This window comes from Prinia subflava, chromosome 3 (genome assembly GCF_021018805.1).
Source record: "Prinia subflava isolate CZ2003 ecotype Zambia chromosome 3, Cam_Psub_1.2, whole genome shotgun sequence".
NCBI classification, from domain to species: domain Eukaryota; kingdom Metazoa; phylum Chordata; class Aves; order Passeriformes; family Cisticolidae; genus Prinia; species Prinia subflava.
In genome coordinates this window covers 25,701,601-25,719,735 of record NC_086249.1, presented here as the reverse complement: position 1 = coordinate 25,719,735, position 18,135 = coordinate 25,701,601, and the positions used below count along the sequence as shown (strand labels likewise).

Genomic DNA, 18,135 nt, shown 5'->3' with positions numbered 1-18,135 from the left:
GGCCAGGAGTAAGTATGAGACAGTGAACATCAGGGTTTAAATGTAAAGCAAAAGGGTTATCCAAAAAGTCATTTCTTGCACAGTAGAGAATTGCAGTATGTCAAAAGAACTGTTCTGATCAAAAACAATTTCATATTTTTGTACGGGACAATTACTATGATTCGTAAAGCTCTTCCTGGTTAGTAAAAACAAAGAAAAATAGAGACAAAGACAGTACATGCATGGATGTACTGACAGTACATCCATGTGTGTGTCAGGAAGTAGAGAAGATTTTTGTACTTTTTAGACAAAAAAGTTCCTATACAAGCATCTGAAGAATTTAAAATTTTCAAATATTCAAAACAAATACAATTGTTTATAAGATATTTATAAGCAGCTAGAGGGGCATGAGCTTACACATACAAAAAGTGTGTATTTCCAATCCAACTGCACAATCTACTCTTTGAAAATTTTTGTAATGTGACTGATATTTAAAGACTTTTTATTCAACATAACAATCTGCAAAGTACATCAAATTATTTAAGTTAAACGTTCCAAATAGAATTTTGTCTTAGAAATTTTACCAGTACATTTGAGGAAGAGTGAAACCCACAGTTATTTAAGTCAAGGTTACCGACACAGATGATTTTATATAAACAAAAACAACTTTTCAAGATTAAGAAATTTGCAATTGAAAAATAGTATAATCATTAACACTTTAAAATATTCAAAGGTGACAATTATTAAGTTTGATTTTGGAGGAGTGTTAAGCAAATTCAGGACACTTTTAATGAAGTTATTGACTTTCTATGAATTTTAAATCCAATACATCTTACTGAAATCAATGCCTATACTTTTTAACCCAAACTATGGTAGGTATACTTTAAAAAATTCAAAAACATGTGAAACACTGGCATATGTGCCAGACTGTTGAATGTTCTGTCAACATAAACCAGGTATTAAAGTTGAAAAACACATGTTCTTAAATATATGCCATTCAACCCCTTTCTGATTCCCACTTCAGATCATTCTTCACCCTAGAAATACTGATCAGGGAATTGCCATTTCCAGACTTATTTCAACCGAGTGTGCAAAAATCTCCTGCAGTCCTTGAGATTTGAGGAGAGCAGCAGCTATTGAGGCACTCCATTGCACCTGAACAGAGAGAGAAGTTACTGAACCAGAAAGAAACTCCTTAAAGAATCACACTACTCACATTACAAAAACATTAATAGTTCACATGGAAGTGACCACATGAGATCAATCTCAAATGATGCAGATGCAGCTCCTCAGAAATAACCCCATTCAGCAGAATATTGTAGTAAGATATGGTAATTGATGCACTATTGAAACTTCCATAATCACTAATGGCCTGATTTACTGATCCATTGTGTGGAAAGGGTAGAAAAGAGAAAGGAGCAGATTCAGAAGAGATTCTAATGTCACACTCCTCAGTGGATTTTCCTTTAAAAATACTATGAAAGTCAGTTTGTCTTCCAAAGACAGAACCAGTCTTAAAGACAGGACACTAGCTGACAAGTTTCACACATGACCAGGACCCAAACCAAGACAAAAATCTGCCTTAGAAAAACTAGTCAGATTTAGATGTAGATAAAATAAATCTTATTCTTTCTTTAACTTTTCTCACATTTAACAGACATAGATTGATACTTCAGAATTACTTCCTTCTGCTTTACCAAGAAATTCTACATTTTCTTTACCACTGTCTCCTTATTAGAGCTCAACTTCAAGGAAGGATATTTTCCTTTCATTTTCTGACACCAATACGGTTTTCAAGCTGACCTGTCTTCCATCCAGACTGACATTTACAAGCTGTGCTAGAAGTTGTCCTCCTCCGCTTTTCTAACCTTATTAGAGGCATAAGGAGCATATCACAGAGACAAGATTTCAAATGAACAACCTCCCCCTGAATGCCAAACCAGTGACTGTTTAAACAATTAAAAAACTTAGTCTCAGCACTGTTTAAAAATCTACGTATCCTGTAAAGTATCATGTAAAGAACTTCAGCAGCCACATGCTAACATTTGCCATACACCAACACATCCATTCTATCTTACTATAAACACAAGCAAAAACATTTACTCTTTCACAAGAAGACTTTTAAAACCATTTTATACAAAGTGTGATAAGTATTTTTTAACACAGAAAATACTTCAATATACACATTATTTCAGACTGTATGTGCAAAGGTATAGGTTTTGTTTTGCACCACAGAAACTGTTAGAATGGAGAAACTAACTGCAATATTTTCAAAAACAACTCAATTTTGTAAAAAAAAAAAAAAAAAAAAAAAAAAAAAAAAAAAAAATCTAGTTGAAATTTTTGGACCAAACTGGTTTTGATCCAAAACTTTCTGTGGAAATCTATTTAAGGAATGCAAATGCACAACTGACCTTTATTTTGACAGCTTAGAGTTTTAAAAGGAACAGAATGATTTCTGGGCTGAAATTGCTGCTCTGTTTAATTATCATTATCCTATAAATGACGTCAGGAACAGTATCAGACTAGAATTGGCACTAGTATACTATGAGTGGATATAGGCAATTAAAACATGAAGGATTTAATTTCAACTGAAACATATGAAGCACAGAAAATAATAATTAAATGTAATATACAGTTAACCAGAAAGAACGCCTGCTTGTTCCACTGGCCAGTTCTATGGCAACATTAACACCGTATTTAAAAAAAAAAATCAAATGACAAACCAGCAGAATAAACTTAAACTTTGCAAACTTTTGACCTCTTAGAAACACCTTCATTGTGCATATTTTGAAAACAGAACTGAAGATTTCTTCTTCTAGAAAATGAAATCTGTACTTCAGGACTAGTTTTCATAATACCTGAACCATTCAAGAAGCCACAAAGCAGCAACTTGTCAACAACTACCATCAACACAATAACTGAACAATTTTAAGTAGGACTGCTAAAACCTCAAAAAATAAAGATTACACAATTCTATACATTACAGTTTTTGTTAGAAGGCAGTAGAGAGAGAAAGTGGAATTTATAGGTTCATCCAACGCACTCAGCAGTTCTGTTCATCCACCAACCTCTGTATCTTTGACTACACACAAACACCTGTACCCCATTTCCTTTGTGCTACAACAAGAGGAAGCCAAACAAAGTTTAGTGTGTTCTTGGGAAATCTGGTATCTGACACTAGGTCCTTACAACTGTTCCCCAAAACTGTTCCCCATCAGGAGCTTGCAGAGAACGCAGCTCAAGAACTTTTCCTCTATTCGTCATGCCTGAGCTCACCATTGAGCAAAGTATGGACATTAATAACCTTCTGCCTCAAACACACTCCTGGCCTCACTCCAATGGACTCTGATTTTCAAGCCCCAGCAGAGGACTCCAGGGTTTGTGGCAGCGCAGGAGTGACAAACCTGCAGCAGCATTTCACCTGCTTCACTGAACACTCAGAGCATGCTCTCCTGCAGCACCACTGGACCCTGAGCATTGTTCTGAAGCAGATGGAGATGCAAATGGCAGATACTACTGCAAATTTAAAAATCCCTCCCTTCCAAAGAAGTTTCCGTGTCTACACCTTACCACACACAGAATGAGAAAGCATTAGTTTTGCTTAAGGTCCAACTTTTTCAGTCCTTAGATTGCATCTTCACCCCACTTCCCCTAAAGCAGGCCACTTGCCCTTCTTCCCAAACCTCACAAACTTAGAAGCACAAGAGCCAGCAGAAACTGCCAGGTAACATGGACTGAAGCTGGAAAAAGGAGGATAATGCCTGTGTTTTTCAAAGGCTTGAGGAAGAAAAGAGGACTGTCTGACAATGTGAAGATTGAAGAGAAGGAAAGAAGACTACTAAGATTGTCATGAAATAGAAAAACCAGCAGATTCTTGTTTTCACAAGCCTTTACCAGAAGACCTCTGAAAACCCTTTCCTCCCACCAGGAAAATCCTCAACCCTCTTGAAACACTACTTGGATTTGCCCTGCTGGGAAGCCTTGAATTCTCTCTTGATCCATTTTTCTCATCTATCAAATCACTGCCCACAGCAATCCTCATAATCAAAAATGCTACATTTACTAGAGATAGGTGTCTGGAGCTCTTCAGAATCCAAAGCTAAGCTTTACTTTCATTTCCACTACTGACTAGCAAGGAGTTAACTATAAAATCAACTACCTTTCTTTAGCTGGTATATTTCCTATAGGAAATTCTGCATAAGCTATCAACTTTGGCTGAGAGGTACCCTCAAAACTGATCTGTAATACTGACGCTTTTGCTAATTCTATAAAGTCTAATGGATAACTATTCATTAAAAAACAGCATGTTAAAGGAGCATAATGATAAGTATTACACTGAGTTTCTAACACAAGAAAGTTCAAAATGCAAAGCAGCTTTGAACAGAAAGCAAGAGACAAAGTATTAAATGTTTTCTTTGACTCTTGCCAAAAGTCCTGCTCTGAAGTGATGGATGAGGTTTCCTGAGGCTAAGATGCCAAAGCCAATTAGCCATGTCAATCCACAAGAATGCCAGCTGCCAGGATCTAACTTTATTACAGTATTACTTAAAAGTGAAGACATCAGCAATGTTTAAGTTCACATGACTCCTAATTTTAAAACCTGCCTTTTTTAGATTTAGGATGGGGGCAGTGACAATGACCTTAAGTTTCAACCTATTAAAATCCTCACAGACTGCCATGATTACCCATAATTTAATTATGTAAAGCATTCTGTTAATCAAATTAGATTACATTATGCACTATTCAAAAGAAAGTAAGACTTCATCTTATTTCCCTCCTCATATGAATTCTATGTAATGTTTATATTTAAAAGTAGCAATTTATTTCAGCAGTGCCTGTTTCAGTTGCCAAGCTGCATATCCCACAGAACATGATACGTGTAAAGTATATAGCTTACCCATTTATGGCATCTAATTCTGAATTCCAAAATAAAATTTTTGGAAAGTGTCTTGAGTATTTGTCGACTAGAATAAAGCGTGTCCAAGTCTTTGATTATTTGAAAACATCTGCATTTGATTTCTAAGCAAGGAGTTTGGAAATGTTCATCTTACAATACACTTCCCTGCACATTCACCACAATAAACTCAATCATTCCATGAAGGGGTAAAATTTTTCTTCTGTTTAGGTGCCTATGAAATAAATCTGAACATTACTGTTAAGCAATGAAAAGCACCCATTTCTTTTGAATAGTGTCCATATTCCTTCAAACTTCTCAGAAAACTGTGTATACTTCAAGTAGTCTATATTAACTTTATTGACATCTTAACTGGAAGTTTGGCTTTTTGCTACTACTACATTTACACTGCCTTTACTTTACCACCCCAGTATACAACTGGCAGTTCTTCTTGAACTATTCTGTACCTCAAGGATGCTGAGAGAACGAGACAAAAGCAGAAGTAACAAGGTTAAAGAAAGTTGCAAGTCTTCTGGAAGAAAAAGCAGGCTTTCTTTTCTAGATTCTTATTCAAAACTGGGCTTAGTTTTAATCATTTCTTGGCTGGATAGTTTTATGTTTCTGCAGACATATACCTATACACAACTAGATATACAGCAAATAAGAGTCATTAGTAAGAGCTTAAAATTAAGAAAAGTTTGCTCTCAACTCTCAGTTTAACCTGCCAAAGGAAAGAGAGATCGGAATGAGTGACCAGCGTATTCTAGTTACACAGCTCTGTATGACTCTGTAAATCCTGCTTCATTAGGATTTATTTACTTCCTTTGAGATGTTTCTGAAAGACAACTTCATAATGTGAGTGCCATCAAATGTCCAAGAATGCTATATTTTGTTGCCATTTATAGAGCACTAAGGATTGCCTACTCGAATGACATGAAAAAACAAACCCTATTTCTCATTCCAGCACACTGTCTTCAACGTAAACTAATATGAGTAGCTTTCTTTGTTGAGACTTGCCCTTTAAAATCTAAAGGCTAAAAATCCATTCATCTTGGTTCTTGTTCCTGCTTTTCATAAGCCAGATTACAGTCACCAAGTGCACCTGTGATGCCTGACTGTCCATGCTGTGACACCAGCGATTTCCCAAGTGTCCCTCTGAGAACAAGGGGCTGACTCTAATTGGCTTTAAACCATGAGGTAGCACAAAGGTGAAGGCCACGCTTAAAGAACCAACATTGCATGAGCCTTATCTTAGTATGCCTTCCATGAAATGGGAAAGAAGTGAGCTCTTTGTTTTCTACCTCCATTTTTCCACTAAGATCCAGGCAGTAATGAAGCAGAAGCCACGGAAGATTCCCTCCTCCTAAACTCGGATGACAAACTAGGAGAAAAAAGCCATTCCACATCAGGAGGCAGGACTTGCCAGGGAATGTCACATGACCTGCATCCTACAGTGACTTTATGATGCTTCTATCCTCAGCTGTTTTGTTTATGCTGGAAATGAAGTTCTGCCTCTTTAAGACTGGCTCAGAGCAAAGGGGGGAGAAGAAGCACACAGTTTGTTTTCAGAAACTGCACTCACTCCTCCGCATTCCCTCTCACGGACTGTGTTGTCTACAGCACAGACAGCGGGGAGAACTCTCCTTTGCTCTTGGTTAGTTTTTTTTGCTAGCTGAGGCAAAAAGCCCCAGACTGTGGCTGCTCTTTTTCTTGGAACTGATCGGCCCTGCTTTGGACCAAAACCCCAGAATAACACCAGGAGCTCACACCTGTGGCCCACCAGGGCCCACGATGTGGCATTTTCCAGTGAACGAGGGACTGGATGAGAGACTGAACAAGTCCAGATACACCCCACAAAAAGGACTCTCTCTGAATTTGCCATCTCTTCAGAACAGTGAGAGATTCCATTGTTTAATATTATTCATTTTTCCATGTTTGTGAGTATCTGCTTGTTAAATAAACAGTTTTTTGCACTTCTCTCAAAGGAGGTTTATGTCTCCCAAACCGGTGGGAGAAGGGACCACTTGAATTTGCTTTCTAAAAGGATTCCATTTGGAAGTTTCCTCCTAAGTTTGCACTAAACCAGGACAACCTGATAGAATAAAAAGCAACCAAGCCTTGACTAAATCTCATGCTATAATGTGGGCCAAAACAGTTGTAAAAATGCCATTATTAGAAGAAGGGACTCTGCGTTGAGTTTCAAACTTGAAATGTGTTATATTAGAACTACAGCCCCAGGGAAAACACCACTAAGTTGATTTCAATGTCTAAATTGATACCAGACAAGACTTGTTTCTTGTTGGCACTAAAATTAAAGGCCTAACTTGTGACAGAACTAGAAAAATTATCAGCTACAGCAAATGGCAAGACATCACCTGAGAGAGTTTGTCTATGCAAAAGCAGAAATTCTGCCATAATTATTTTAGACTTCTTTCCAGCAAGGCCTAAATTCTGTCCTTTTTGCTCTTCCCTCCCCCAGGCAGCAATGATTGGGTGCTGGATGCTTCCCTAGGGGAATCAGGGCATGCTGCAGAAAATTGTCCCAAGATGGGGCTTTGCCCTCCACAAAGCTTGAAGTACTTTAAATTCCTGAGTTTCAGTTCAACACAGTTTCCAAGAAGGTAAACCCTTCCCTCTGAGCTTTCGAACTTTCACAGAATCACAGAATTGTTTAGGCTGCAGGAAAGCCTTAAGATCATCAGCACTGACTGCTAACCCAGCAGTGCCAAGTCCATCACAGAAGCATGTCCCCAGGTGCCAGAGGTACACGCCTTTTAAATTCCTCCAGGCTTGGTGACTCCACCACATTCATGGTCAGCCTGTTCTAGTGCTTGACAACCTCTTCTGAGAAGAAATATTTCCTAGTATTCAATCTAAACCAAATATCAAAGTACTTCTGCTATTCCAACAGCAACTTACAAAATCAAGGAAATAAAACCACTTACTATTCTAAAAACAAAAGTAGCTTAGTACTTAAGGCTTTTTTTGTTTGAAAGAAGGAACTAAGTAATGGTTTTACCTTAGTTAGCACACCATCAACTTAAAAGGTGACAATATTAGGAATGAAAGGGGAATCTGGAAACCCTCAGACAACAAATACACGTTTCCTGCCAGCTGCTGCTGTAATCAAAGCCACTGTCACCGCAGAAGAGGGGTACAGAAAACAGTGACAAGGCAATCCTGGAAGACAAGTGTCTCACGCATTTACTTGAGGCACTTTCAGTTATGGAGATTACTTCTGAAATGTTAGAAAAATAAAAAAAATCAATTTATTTCTATCTTGGCTAATATGCAGAAAGAATAGTTAAACTTTTATCCTGGCAGTCCTTGTATAATGTTAGCACTAAGGATTACATGAAAGCACACAACAAAAGTTTAATTATCAAAAAAGACAAGGCAGGAGTGATCAAATTCATTTTACTACAACTAAAAGGTTCAAACCATTTAAGATGTGCATTTAGAAAATGCAAATCCGCCAGTCCTTCATCATTTTAGATTGCCTCCATGTTTTGACTAAAATGAAACTGTTCCCAATGGAGAAGAAAAGGTGGCAGCTAGTGCTGATTATGTAATGTCAGTTTAGTAAGTTGAAACAAAACATTTTTTTGTGCTACAATGAATAAACTGTGTAGCCAAATATAATGCTTTGCTGAAACAAATGAGATGTGGTAAATACCTATTACTTCACAGAATTACAAACGAAGAAGTGACAACGATCTTTTTTTCATTTTAAAAGATATTTTTGAATTGGTACACAATGTTTTATACCATGTAACAATTGGGTGATAATTCCTCAGAGTTGCACGTTATGTTAATGACAAATGATTGCACATTACTACAAAAACTCTACAAAACAAAAGCACCCTTCAACCTACATTATTCATAGTATCCTCCCTCATTCAATTGCAACTGGCACAAGGTATTGCTTGAGACATCTGTAACAACTCAGATACATCAGCAATTTTGTACAGAAAGCATTTGGTAAGCTGGTAAGAAAAATCACATCGGAATGTTCAGTGTTAGAGCATTTCTTGCATGCAAGTAGCTTCCTTTACAATGTTAGCAATTTGAGTTTAGCAAAACGTTAAAACTACAGGATCAGCAAAAGCACAGATTAGAGATAGCTTTCTGTTGCTTTTTCTCTTGCCACAGCAAGCCTCACTCCTTTTCTTTCATCCATCCACCTATCACCTTCCAAAAGCATAAAACTATAATAAATTTAGTGTATATGGAAAGTGATATTGGAGGGTTCTTGGCCTCAAACATTTGAACCATGTTCTATATTGTTCCATATCTCTGTCAAGTTTGGTATTTGGTTTGTGTGTGTGCGCCAGATATCTGAAATTAGGCTAATAGCTTCAAGTTTTTTAAATATTGCACAGCATGAAGACTTTGTGATATTTTGAATCCTATGACTTCCACCCTGTAAAAAAATCATACAAACATTTGGAGTTTCAGTTGACTGAAGAGCAATGGATACTCATTTCTCTATTAGATCCTGAGGGATTTCTTTTTGAGTGTGTTTCAGCATTTTTGCATGCTCCTAGACCAAATATTTCAAGCTTTAAGAGCGCAACTTACGTGCAACCTTCACACTCGACTAGCTGGAATAAACAAAGATACAGCCCAAATGAACCCAGATTTAGTTGGTTTATGCAACTGAAAAACAATTCAACTGTGAAACTGCTTAGACTACTTTAAAACAGCAAAAAACTCTGCTCAGCTGCGTTACTTTATTACATACAGAAGCAGAGCATCGTCCACTGGAATGCCACTGATCAACCCGTTCTGTACTTGTTTAAATAGTATCTCTCCCTCTGTGTATGAGGATCTGTGTGCAGTATTTCATAAACATGTTGATGACCCAACAGCAGCATAGGAATAAATAAGATTCAGGATCCTCATATTTTTCTGTAAATTTTGTCCAAATGCAATTGCTGACAATTCCCCCAATTTCCATTTCCAGGACACCAACAATATCATCTCTCTGTGTCTCTCTTTCTGGGCTCTTCCTAAAACTTTCTAAATGTTAATTAATTAATAAATTAATCCAGTCCTTTCATGGCAAACCCATGATTTTCTTTATCACCTGCTCTCTGCTTTAACTAGAATAAACTCTACATTTTCTCATCTTTTTTCAACTTGTTCTATCTCTAACACTCCGACACACCAACTCCCATTACGTCAGTCCAGCTCCATGTCTCTTGCCACAATAATTTTTTGCATTTTACCTGTGGATTTTGCTTGTCTGCTTCATTTCTTCCTATCTTTCATAACTTACTTTTCAAATTTAAAACTTGCCACTCATTAATGTTTTCTCTGTGGCTGGGACATAACCCTACACTTCTTCCTCCCATCACTCTCAAGAAACAGCCCTCAACAGCATCACTCTGTCTTTTGCATGCAGCTGCTTCACCTTATGCTTAGGCTTTATATTATTTAATCCATGACCCTCAAGAGCCTCTTATTAACATTTCCATTTCTGTAAGCAGCACACCATACATCAGAAGTCCTAGCAGAGAATGAATAAAGACTTTGATGTAGTAACGCACAGTTTGAATTTCAAACATAGCATGTAGCTCAGCACATGCTAGGATAACTGCCTCCTCTCTGGTGTAGCATTTCAATGACAACATAGCAATTTTTTCTACAGTTTTGTTTCTCAAAGAAGCTTCATACCAAATCAGTCCTAGTTCAGATTAGTCTCCTCCCATCCTGCATTTTGAAGGTAGGCTTTGTTTATTTTGTTTTCAACACTAGAAAAGCCAAACCCTAGCCCAACGACACAGTTCCTTCAATTTAAAAGCAACAACTCAATTGTTGAGCTGTTCACAACGTGTGCCTCAACTGTTTGGAAACGCAAGAGCTATAGGTCGTCTTCGTGGACAGTCATTAATACCATCTACTGTTCCAGATAAAAATAACTGAAAGATTACATTTCACTTTCCACCTTTTGCTGGAATCTTGGGGTTCCTTTTGATCTCAAATTATCCGTGAAGGATCATCTTATATGTTCACTACCAATGCATCTCTTACGATCCTAGAAATTTTGTGACTTTAATACATGCAATCCAAAATAGAACTTGAAAGCTCCATGGCTCTGTGTGGTCCACCACTACTCTGTTCTGGGTGATCACAGAAACTTTAGGTCTCAAACCCACATGTTCAGCAATGTTAGGACATAGGCATACTAATTTAGTTCTAAAAACTTCAAATAACTTCCAGTGAGAAGCTAAGAAGTTGATTTTAGACTCAGCACATTAAAATTAAAGCTACAATGCTTTAGTCCTATGTTTTAATTCATGTATCTGAAAAAAAAGGAAAAAAAAAATCCAAATCCTAAAGTACATTCTTATATAGCTTCAATTTAGCAGCAACCTAGTCTGAAAAAAAATTTTTATTCTGTTTTTCCATAGAGCATACATAGCTTAAACATCTTATTTTTATTCTGTCATGTTAACATGTAAGCAGCAAGGAAATGCAGCTAGGGAGTTAAGGTTCACATCCATCTATAATCACTGACTTATTTAAAATGAACCAGGACACTTATTCACATGTTTCCATTCACAAGTTTCTAGTAGCTCCAGATTAAAAAAAAACAATAAAAATGTCACGTTTAGAACAAGAGTCCTTAGACCCCACTGCCTTTCAAGTTCTACTGCATTTCACTTGCTGAAATGAGAAACAGCAGCCATGCATAAAGATTTAATACACCTTTCCCCTTTCCACAAAGTGGATTCATCTCCAAGGACAAATTGTCACATACTGCCAACTGGACAATAGGACCAAAATTTTCTCATTTAAGAGCCCTAATCTGGCTATAAAAATTCACTACAGCAATAGTTCTGATAATCACTTATAATAACCAACAGTAATTACAGTTACCTCCTGTCTACCTGGGCAAAGACACACACGAAGAATCATACAAAAAACCTTAATTATTATTGCTCAGGCTGCAAAACCGAGTGAAGCAAAATATGAAACAAAACAAAGGGATACATTTAGTTCCATTAACATCTTAACAGGTCCTGACACGAGTTCTACAGAATGCAAGAAATGCAGGCTAATTTCACAATCTATCTGCCATCACTAATGATTAAAATGTGACAGCTTTCAAAATGGGACATGCTGCAATCTAAAGCTCACAGGAACAAATGTTTTATAAGGCTTAGAAAATTTATAAGTGAATCTTATTAGGCATATAAAGTTCTAAGCCAAAGATAAGCAACACAAATAGGGAAACATTTACTGTGATTACAGGGCTTGTTAACAAGGTAAGTATGATATGATCATGGGAGTTTACAGAGCAAACCCTGGCAGCTCTGGCTTCATCAAAGATTTGTGACTGAAATAAGCCATTATGCTGAAGTGAATATCCATGCCGAATGATATCCATAAAATGTAACTGCATGGCTTGACTTTACCCTTGTTACTCTGCCCAATACCAGGTGAACTGCGTGGTATTTCAGCCTCAGAGCCATGAACACAATGACAGCTTTCTCAAAATCGGGATACTGAGAGGTGCTGCTATTTAAGCACACCTATTGCCCCGTTCTCTTGGAAAGTCCATTCCAAAGGAGTGATAGTATGTCCAACTAAATATCCCTGTCCTTTTAAGCTCTCTTTCCTGAATGAGGAGTCTCTACACAGTTGCCTTTCTGAATTCAAGGAAAAGTTCCAAGGTTAAGATTTCCTTGCAGGAGTCAAACCTTGTTCCCATGTATTACTGGAACTCTCAACACCTAATTAATTGCATTTCAAAAGGAGAGTTTGTCATCTTTTCAAATTAGGTTAAAAAACTTCATAAAGTAAAGGAATCCTAAAGGACAGAGTATGAACCATACCAGTCACAAAGCTATAAAAGTTACTATGGTACCTCAACAATAATAAAGTGAAAAGCAAAAATTAAATCATTCTCTTTGGAAATCTGTAAGTTCCCCTTACAAGTCTGTCACAGAGTCTGTGAATACAGAACAACCCGAGAAACAATTTCTGCCTAAAAGAAATTGTTAAGCGCCAGAGTTTGAGAGAGAACTATGTAATGGGTTTGGTAAATGCATAAAGGGACTTTCCCACATATCTAGCTGCCAACAGGTTATGATAGCAGCTCCTTCCAAAAGTTCTGCCCCCACAAAATATTCGAATTACAAGTCATCAATGTTTGTACAAGGATGGAAGAGAACATATTAATTTTATCACCCTAATCTGTACTATGATACATTGCCTTTGTCTCACTTCTCTCAGTCATTAATCTTATCATCACCATCAGAGTTCAACTCATGCACGACTGTACTGAGGCCCCAGAAAACTCTCAGTAGTCTGAACAGAATTCTTAAGTTGGTTTGTTTGGGGTTTTTTTTGTAGTTTCTGTGACTATTTATGCAACTCAAACTGTATAAAACCTTTACGTAATTCCCATGGCAAAGTAAAATCTCTACTAAAGGAGTGTGATCAAGTAACAGAACCATTTTCTATTTAGAAAAAGTTAATGCACAAAGCATAATTTAGATAAATGTTATTTATTTGAAGGAGAGTAAAAGAAATAGGACTCAATATTTAAATCTATACAACCATGTGGTAAAAATATTTGCATGCACAACAGCTGACACAAGTTTGAGAAATCATTAATTACAAAACTGAAGTATATGGTGTTGGATTTCTCATCTGTAAAATAATAATCATTTAAGTACTAGATGCTATTCTGTCATGGAGGAGAAATACAAAATTACCATCTTCTTGGGGCTACAACATATGAAACTTTGAGCATAGTAAATGAACCACATTTCAGCCTCTGCTTTACAGCTACTTCTGAAAGACCTCTCATCACAATTTGCTCTTAAGAGTTTTAGTTATTTAAAATGCATATTTCTTAAAGAAAAATCCTGCAACAAAGAAAAAAATGCAATGAATGTCAGCATCTATCAACTTTAAACAAGACATTTCCAACAGATCTTACATGTTTTTCTTCTTTATTGAAATAAAGGACTACTTACTTGATTAGCCATGTAGATTGTGAGAAGACCTCTCCTATAAACAGAAAAGATAAATAAGTGAATGAATCAAATATTTTTCAGACTAAAGAAAAACATTAATCATTAAGAATATTTTATTAAAGAGGAGAATTTTAAAAACAGATTATTGATGGAAGACGAATGATTACCACCTTATAGAAAAATGAGTACAAACCCAAAAATAGTATCTTGATAACACAGTATCTAAAGCAGTGAGGAATTACAGGAACCAAGTTATATATAGCAACTGGTTACTCCACATGAGTCTTGAAGCTGTCACAAGGGGCAAGGCACCTTGAATTACACACAACACTCCTCACAAAATAAGCCTACATAAAAACCAGTAACATAAGCATGCAAACAGTGACCTAAGTTAAATTGTGAATTTTCAGCAAAATATGCTTGTGTGTTAACTTCTGTTTTGTGACTGGTTCTATGTAACTCGAGGCCTTTCTGCCTACAATATCAGGAGAAGTTTTCTATGGAGATGGATGCACAAATCTTGGCTCAAGCCAGTTTTAAGTCACAGTGCCGACAGTGCCTTGGAACAGTGGCCACAATCTTCTCTTCTAACCTTTATCTATGTTTTTATTTTTCCACTTGAAGTTTTTGATCTGTCCCTGTGTCTCAGCCCACAGCTCACACTGCTCTTTAGGAAAAATATCAACGTGGGCTCAAGTTCCCACATTTTTGTTGATTCTATTGCAGCACAAGAAGAAAACTGAATTTGACTATATAAACGAGAGCTGCTCCACCAACTGACTGCACTGTAGGGTCCAGATGAAATGAAAATTATTTTCTATACAACAGTCACAAGTCACCATCACCCTTGAGAAACTGGAAGACATTACCCCTGCAGGTTTGCTTTGCCCTCAGTTACTCCTACTCTTCTGCAAAGATTTTATTAGAAACTGTGGCCAAAGGTTGGAACACTCAGTTTCAGTATTTCTTACCGGACTCGTGTTCTTATCTTTTTGAGTCTACAATCAGCCTTGTAGTAGTTGTGATTTTTCTTGTTGTCCTCATTGGTCTTACACAAAAAAACCTGAAGATTTTTGTGAAGGCACCACACATTCAACTAATAAAGTTTCTCAACATGCAAGTGACTTTATAACCTGAATCCATATTTGCCTTCACGTCATTTAGGATTTTTTTTTTTAATATTGCTGCTACAGAAGGTAATATGTAACAGAAGGTCTAACCCAGGCTTGTATGTTCCATTTTGTCATGACATTTTAAATTTCCAAGCATTCATAGAGTGCTTAAGAGAGCTGTGTGTTAACAGAACACTTCTTGCTATCAGCCCAGCTGAAGAAGTGAACAAAACAAAAGCACAGATAGCAGGAAATAAAGAAATCCCTATTGCACAGTTCCCAAGCTTGATTCATCCAAAATGTTCATTCAGTATTTTCTAACCCCCATGTTTACATGTCCATAGTTTTGTCAAGTTATGCATCCAGATCAAGGTTTTTCATAGCAACCATCTAAGCTACAGGGATCCATTCCACTTAAAAGTTTTACTGCTTCCCCATCAAACTGAATTTGTGGAAAGCAATAATGCAGCATACTGACTTGTGCAAGTTGCTCTCTACTCACAGAGAAGATTCAAATTTAGCTTAAGTTCAAAACTTTAACTAGCAAAATCAGTTTGTTTCATGGCTTTTTGTTTGTTTGTTAAAAGAAAAAAAACACCACAGAATTACAAATCTGCTCTCTGTATACCTTCTCTACCCAGTAACACCCTGTGCCAGATAGCAGAAACAAGATTCTAGCATGGAAACCGAAGGAAAAAAAGCCTGAATCTAAAGATTTGCTGAGGACGAGGCATACAAGAAAAAACGAAGACAAAGGTAGGGAATAGGGTCCATGAGTAGTTAAGCAAAGTAGCCCCTACAACTTTCAATAAAGCACAAAAATACTGTATGACATTTCTGAACAGCAAGGGGTAAAAATTCCTCTGATGCAATAGATAAATCCAACTCTCGGGCTGGTCTGCAAGCATTCACCCAGTCTTTCAGTTGACTAGCTCAAGTGATAAAACAATTGGTGCCACAACCCTTCTGAGTAGCAAACTGCCAGCTAATACAGTTCTGTGTACAGTAAATCTTATATTAATTGGTTCTCAAGAAAAAAATACTGGATATTTCATGTTTCTTAGATTTTCTTTTACCCCTGCAATAGCATTAAAAATTTATGATATACATCCAAATACTCAGTCATTTGGAAACACAGAAATAAACCTACCCATAAGAGCTAACCTGGTAACTCAATCCACTTTGAGTATTCTGGAAAACATCAGAACATCAAAAACACTCTGCAGCAACACACCTGAGAGAAGACTCAATCAGCAACTGAGTGACAGATGCAGCTTTCAGAGTATACTCTGTGTATTCACAACTGTAGTATCTACAGTGGGCACAAAGCAGGATGATCGTTGTTATGTGCTCCTAACTTATTTGGTGGATTCTCCCCTGCAGTCTCTCTGTCTTGCAGGCAGGGTTTTTTAGCCTCCTACTGAAATTTATTTAGTCTTTTTTAAAACACTAACAAACTAAGAACTAAATGACTTTTAATTTAGTTTCTATTGTAGTTCCTTTGGGGGTAAAATGGAATTCACCAACCACAAAGACAAAGAAAGGAAAAGGTGCTAGAGAAGAGGAAGGAAAGAAATCAGAAGCTGCACTGCAGCTGCAGCAAGACCAATGTGAGAAGTAGGTGGCTGGGAGGAGACAAAATGTGCAGACAATAAATTTGTGCAAGGAAGTAACTTCCGGAACAGAAAACACAGCAAGTTGTTAGGTGACGTCATCTCCAACTGCCTGCAACAAGCCTGTCTGTGAGGCCCCAGCTAACTCCAAGCAGAAAGAGTTTTCTTCCTCCAAATTAATTCTGTGACTGTTTCAAAAATAAATAGCCTCATGTTTCCAGGGAAAAGGGAAAAAAAGAGGAGGGGGAATGGGCATTCTTCCTGGCGCTGTGCAAATGTGATCCAGTACGCCTAACCCAAACCTGAACTCAGCTGTTAAAAAGCAGTTGGAAGTTCAGAAAATGTTGCACTATTTTGTAGCAATGACAGCTGACGGAAAACAGGACAGAAAGATGGAGGTAGGCCAAGTAAAAGGGTCACTGGTACAACCCAAGGACTGTTTTAAAACTGCAGCTGGTAAATAGGGGGAGAATATAATTGGGAAATGGTATTAGGAGAGCAGGAAATTATTAAACAATAAAAATAATTATTCAGCCATGTCTAACCACATGCTTTGTGAAGGTTTAAAGATACTAATAAACAGTTTACATTTCACTCCTAAAGTCCATGAACCAGTGCTGAATGCTAATCTTGGCAACACCAGCATCAGCAGGTGGCTACAGCAGTGACAGTCTGGCAAGGTCACTACGGGAAAGCCCATGCAGATACACACAGATCCCTACTGCCCGCTCCTCCTCCATGGTTTCTGGCTTAGGCCATTTTCTCCAAAGCCTGCTTTCACAAATATCTTCATTGTGGTTTCCCACTCACTCCCAGTCACTTCTTCAATTGAGTCTCTCCCACACCCAGCTCTGTTTCCAATGACATCTGTGACCTTTAACTCAGGAAGGAAAACATGAGCTAAGGGTAACCTTAGCATTCATGAACAGCAAACCAAGGTCCACCCTACCAGTTTCTTGTATTAAATTAAAGAACCAAAAAAAAAATTTTGCTAAAAAGTGTTAACAAGACAGGTCTCCTTCACCCAGAAAAGGAGGTTTGCATGAAAGTAATCACATTTTAATTGCTCTTAAATTCAAGTCTCGAAGAGCAGTACTCTTTAGTATACTTTTCACTCTGTTTCTCCTCCTTTTTCTTCCTAATTCACACTTTTAAATGAATTTTCTAACATGCTTATAGAGAACTGAGTAGGCAAGGTCTCAGAGTTTAGTTATCCAACACAGGTCACATTACCTACAGTTGAATAATTCCAATCTTGCATTTTCCACATATAATGTTTAAATTACAACAGACTACAGGCTTCTAGAAGATATTTCTCTTGTTCATTTATACCTTCCTCTACAAGAAGCTTAACTCGATAAAATTTGCTTTTTTTGATAACTTGGTAACATTCAGACCAAATTATAACAGCAATACCTCTTAAACTATGGCCTATAAACCTCAACAGAGAACCGCATATTTTTGTTCTTGCGTTGCCCAGAGGAAAGAGTCTGAAATAACTGCTAAAAACCCCAAAAAGCTACAGGATAAAAATAACAAGG

At 37.2% G+C, this 18,135-nt stretch overlaps 1 protein-coding gene across 1 annotated transcript in view; it reads right to left on the bottom strand.

Moving 5' to 3' along the window:
- TMEM135 (transmembrane protein 135) overlaps nucleotides 1-18,135 on the bottom strand; it is a 160,204-nt gene that overhangs the window by 111,837 nt on the left and 30,232 nt on the right. The window contains exon 4 of the mRNA XM_063394454.1: nucleotides 13,870-13,903. Coding sequence (XP_063250524.1) covers nucleotides 13,870-13,903 — 34 coding nt within the window. The remainder of the gene's footprint in view (nucleotides 1-13,869; nucleotides 13,904-18,135) is intronic.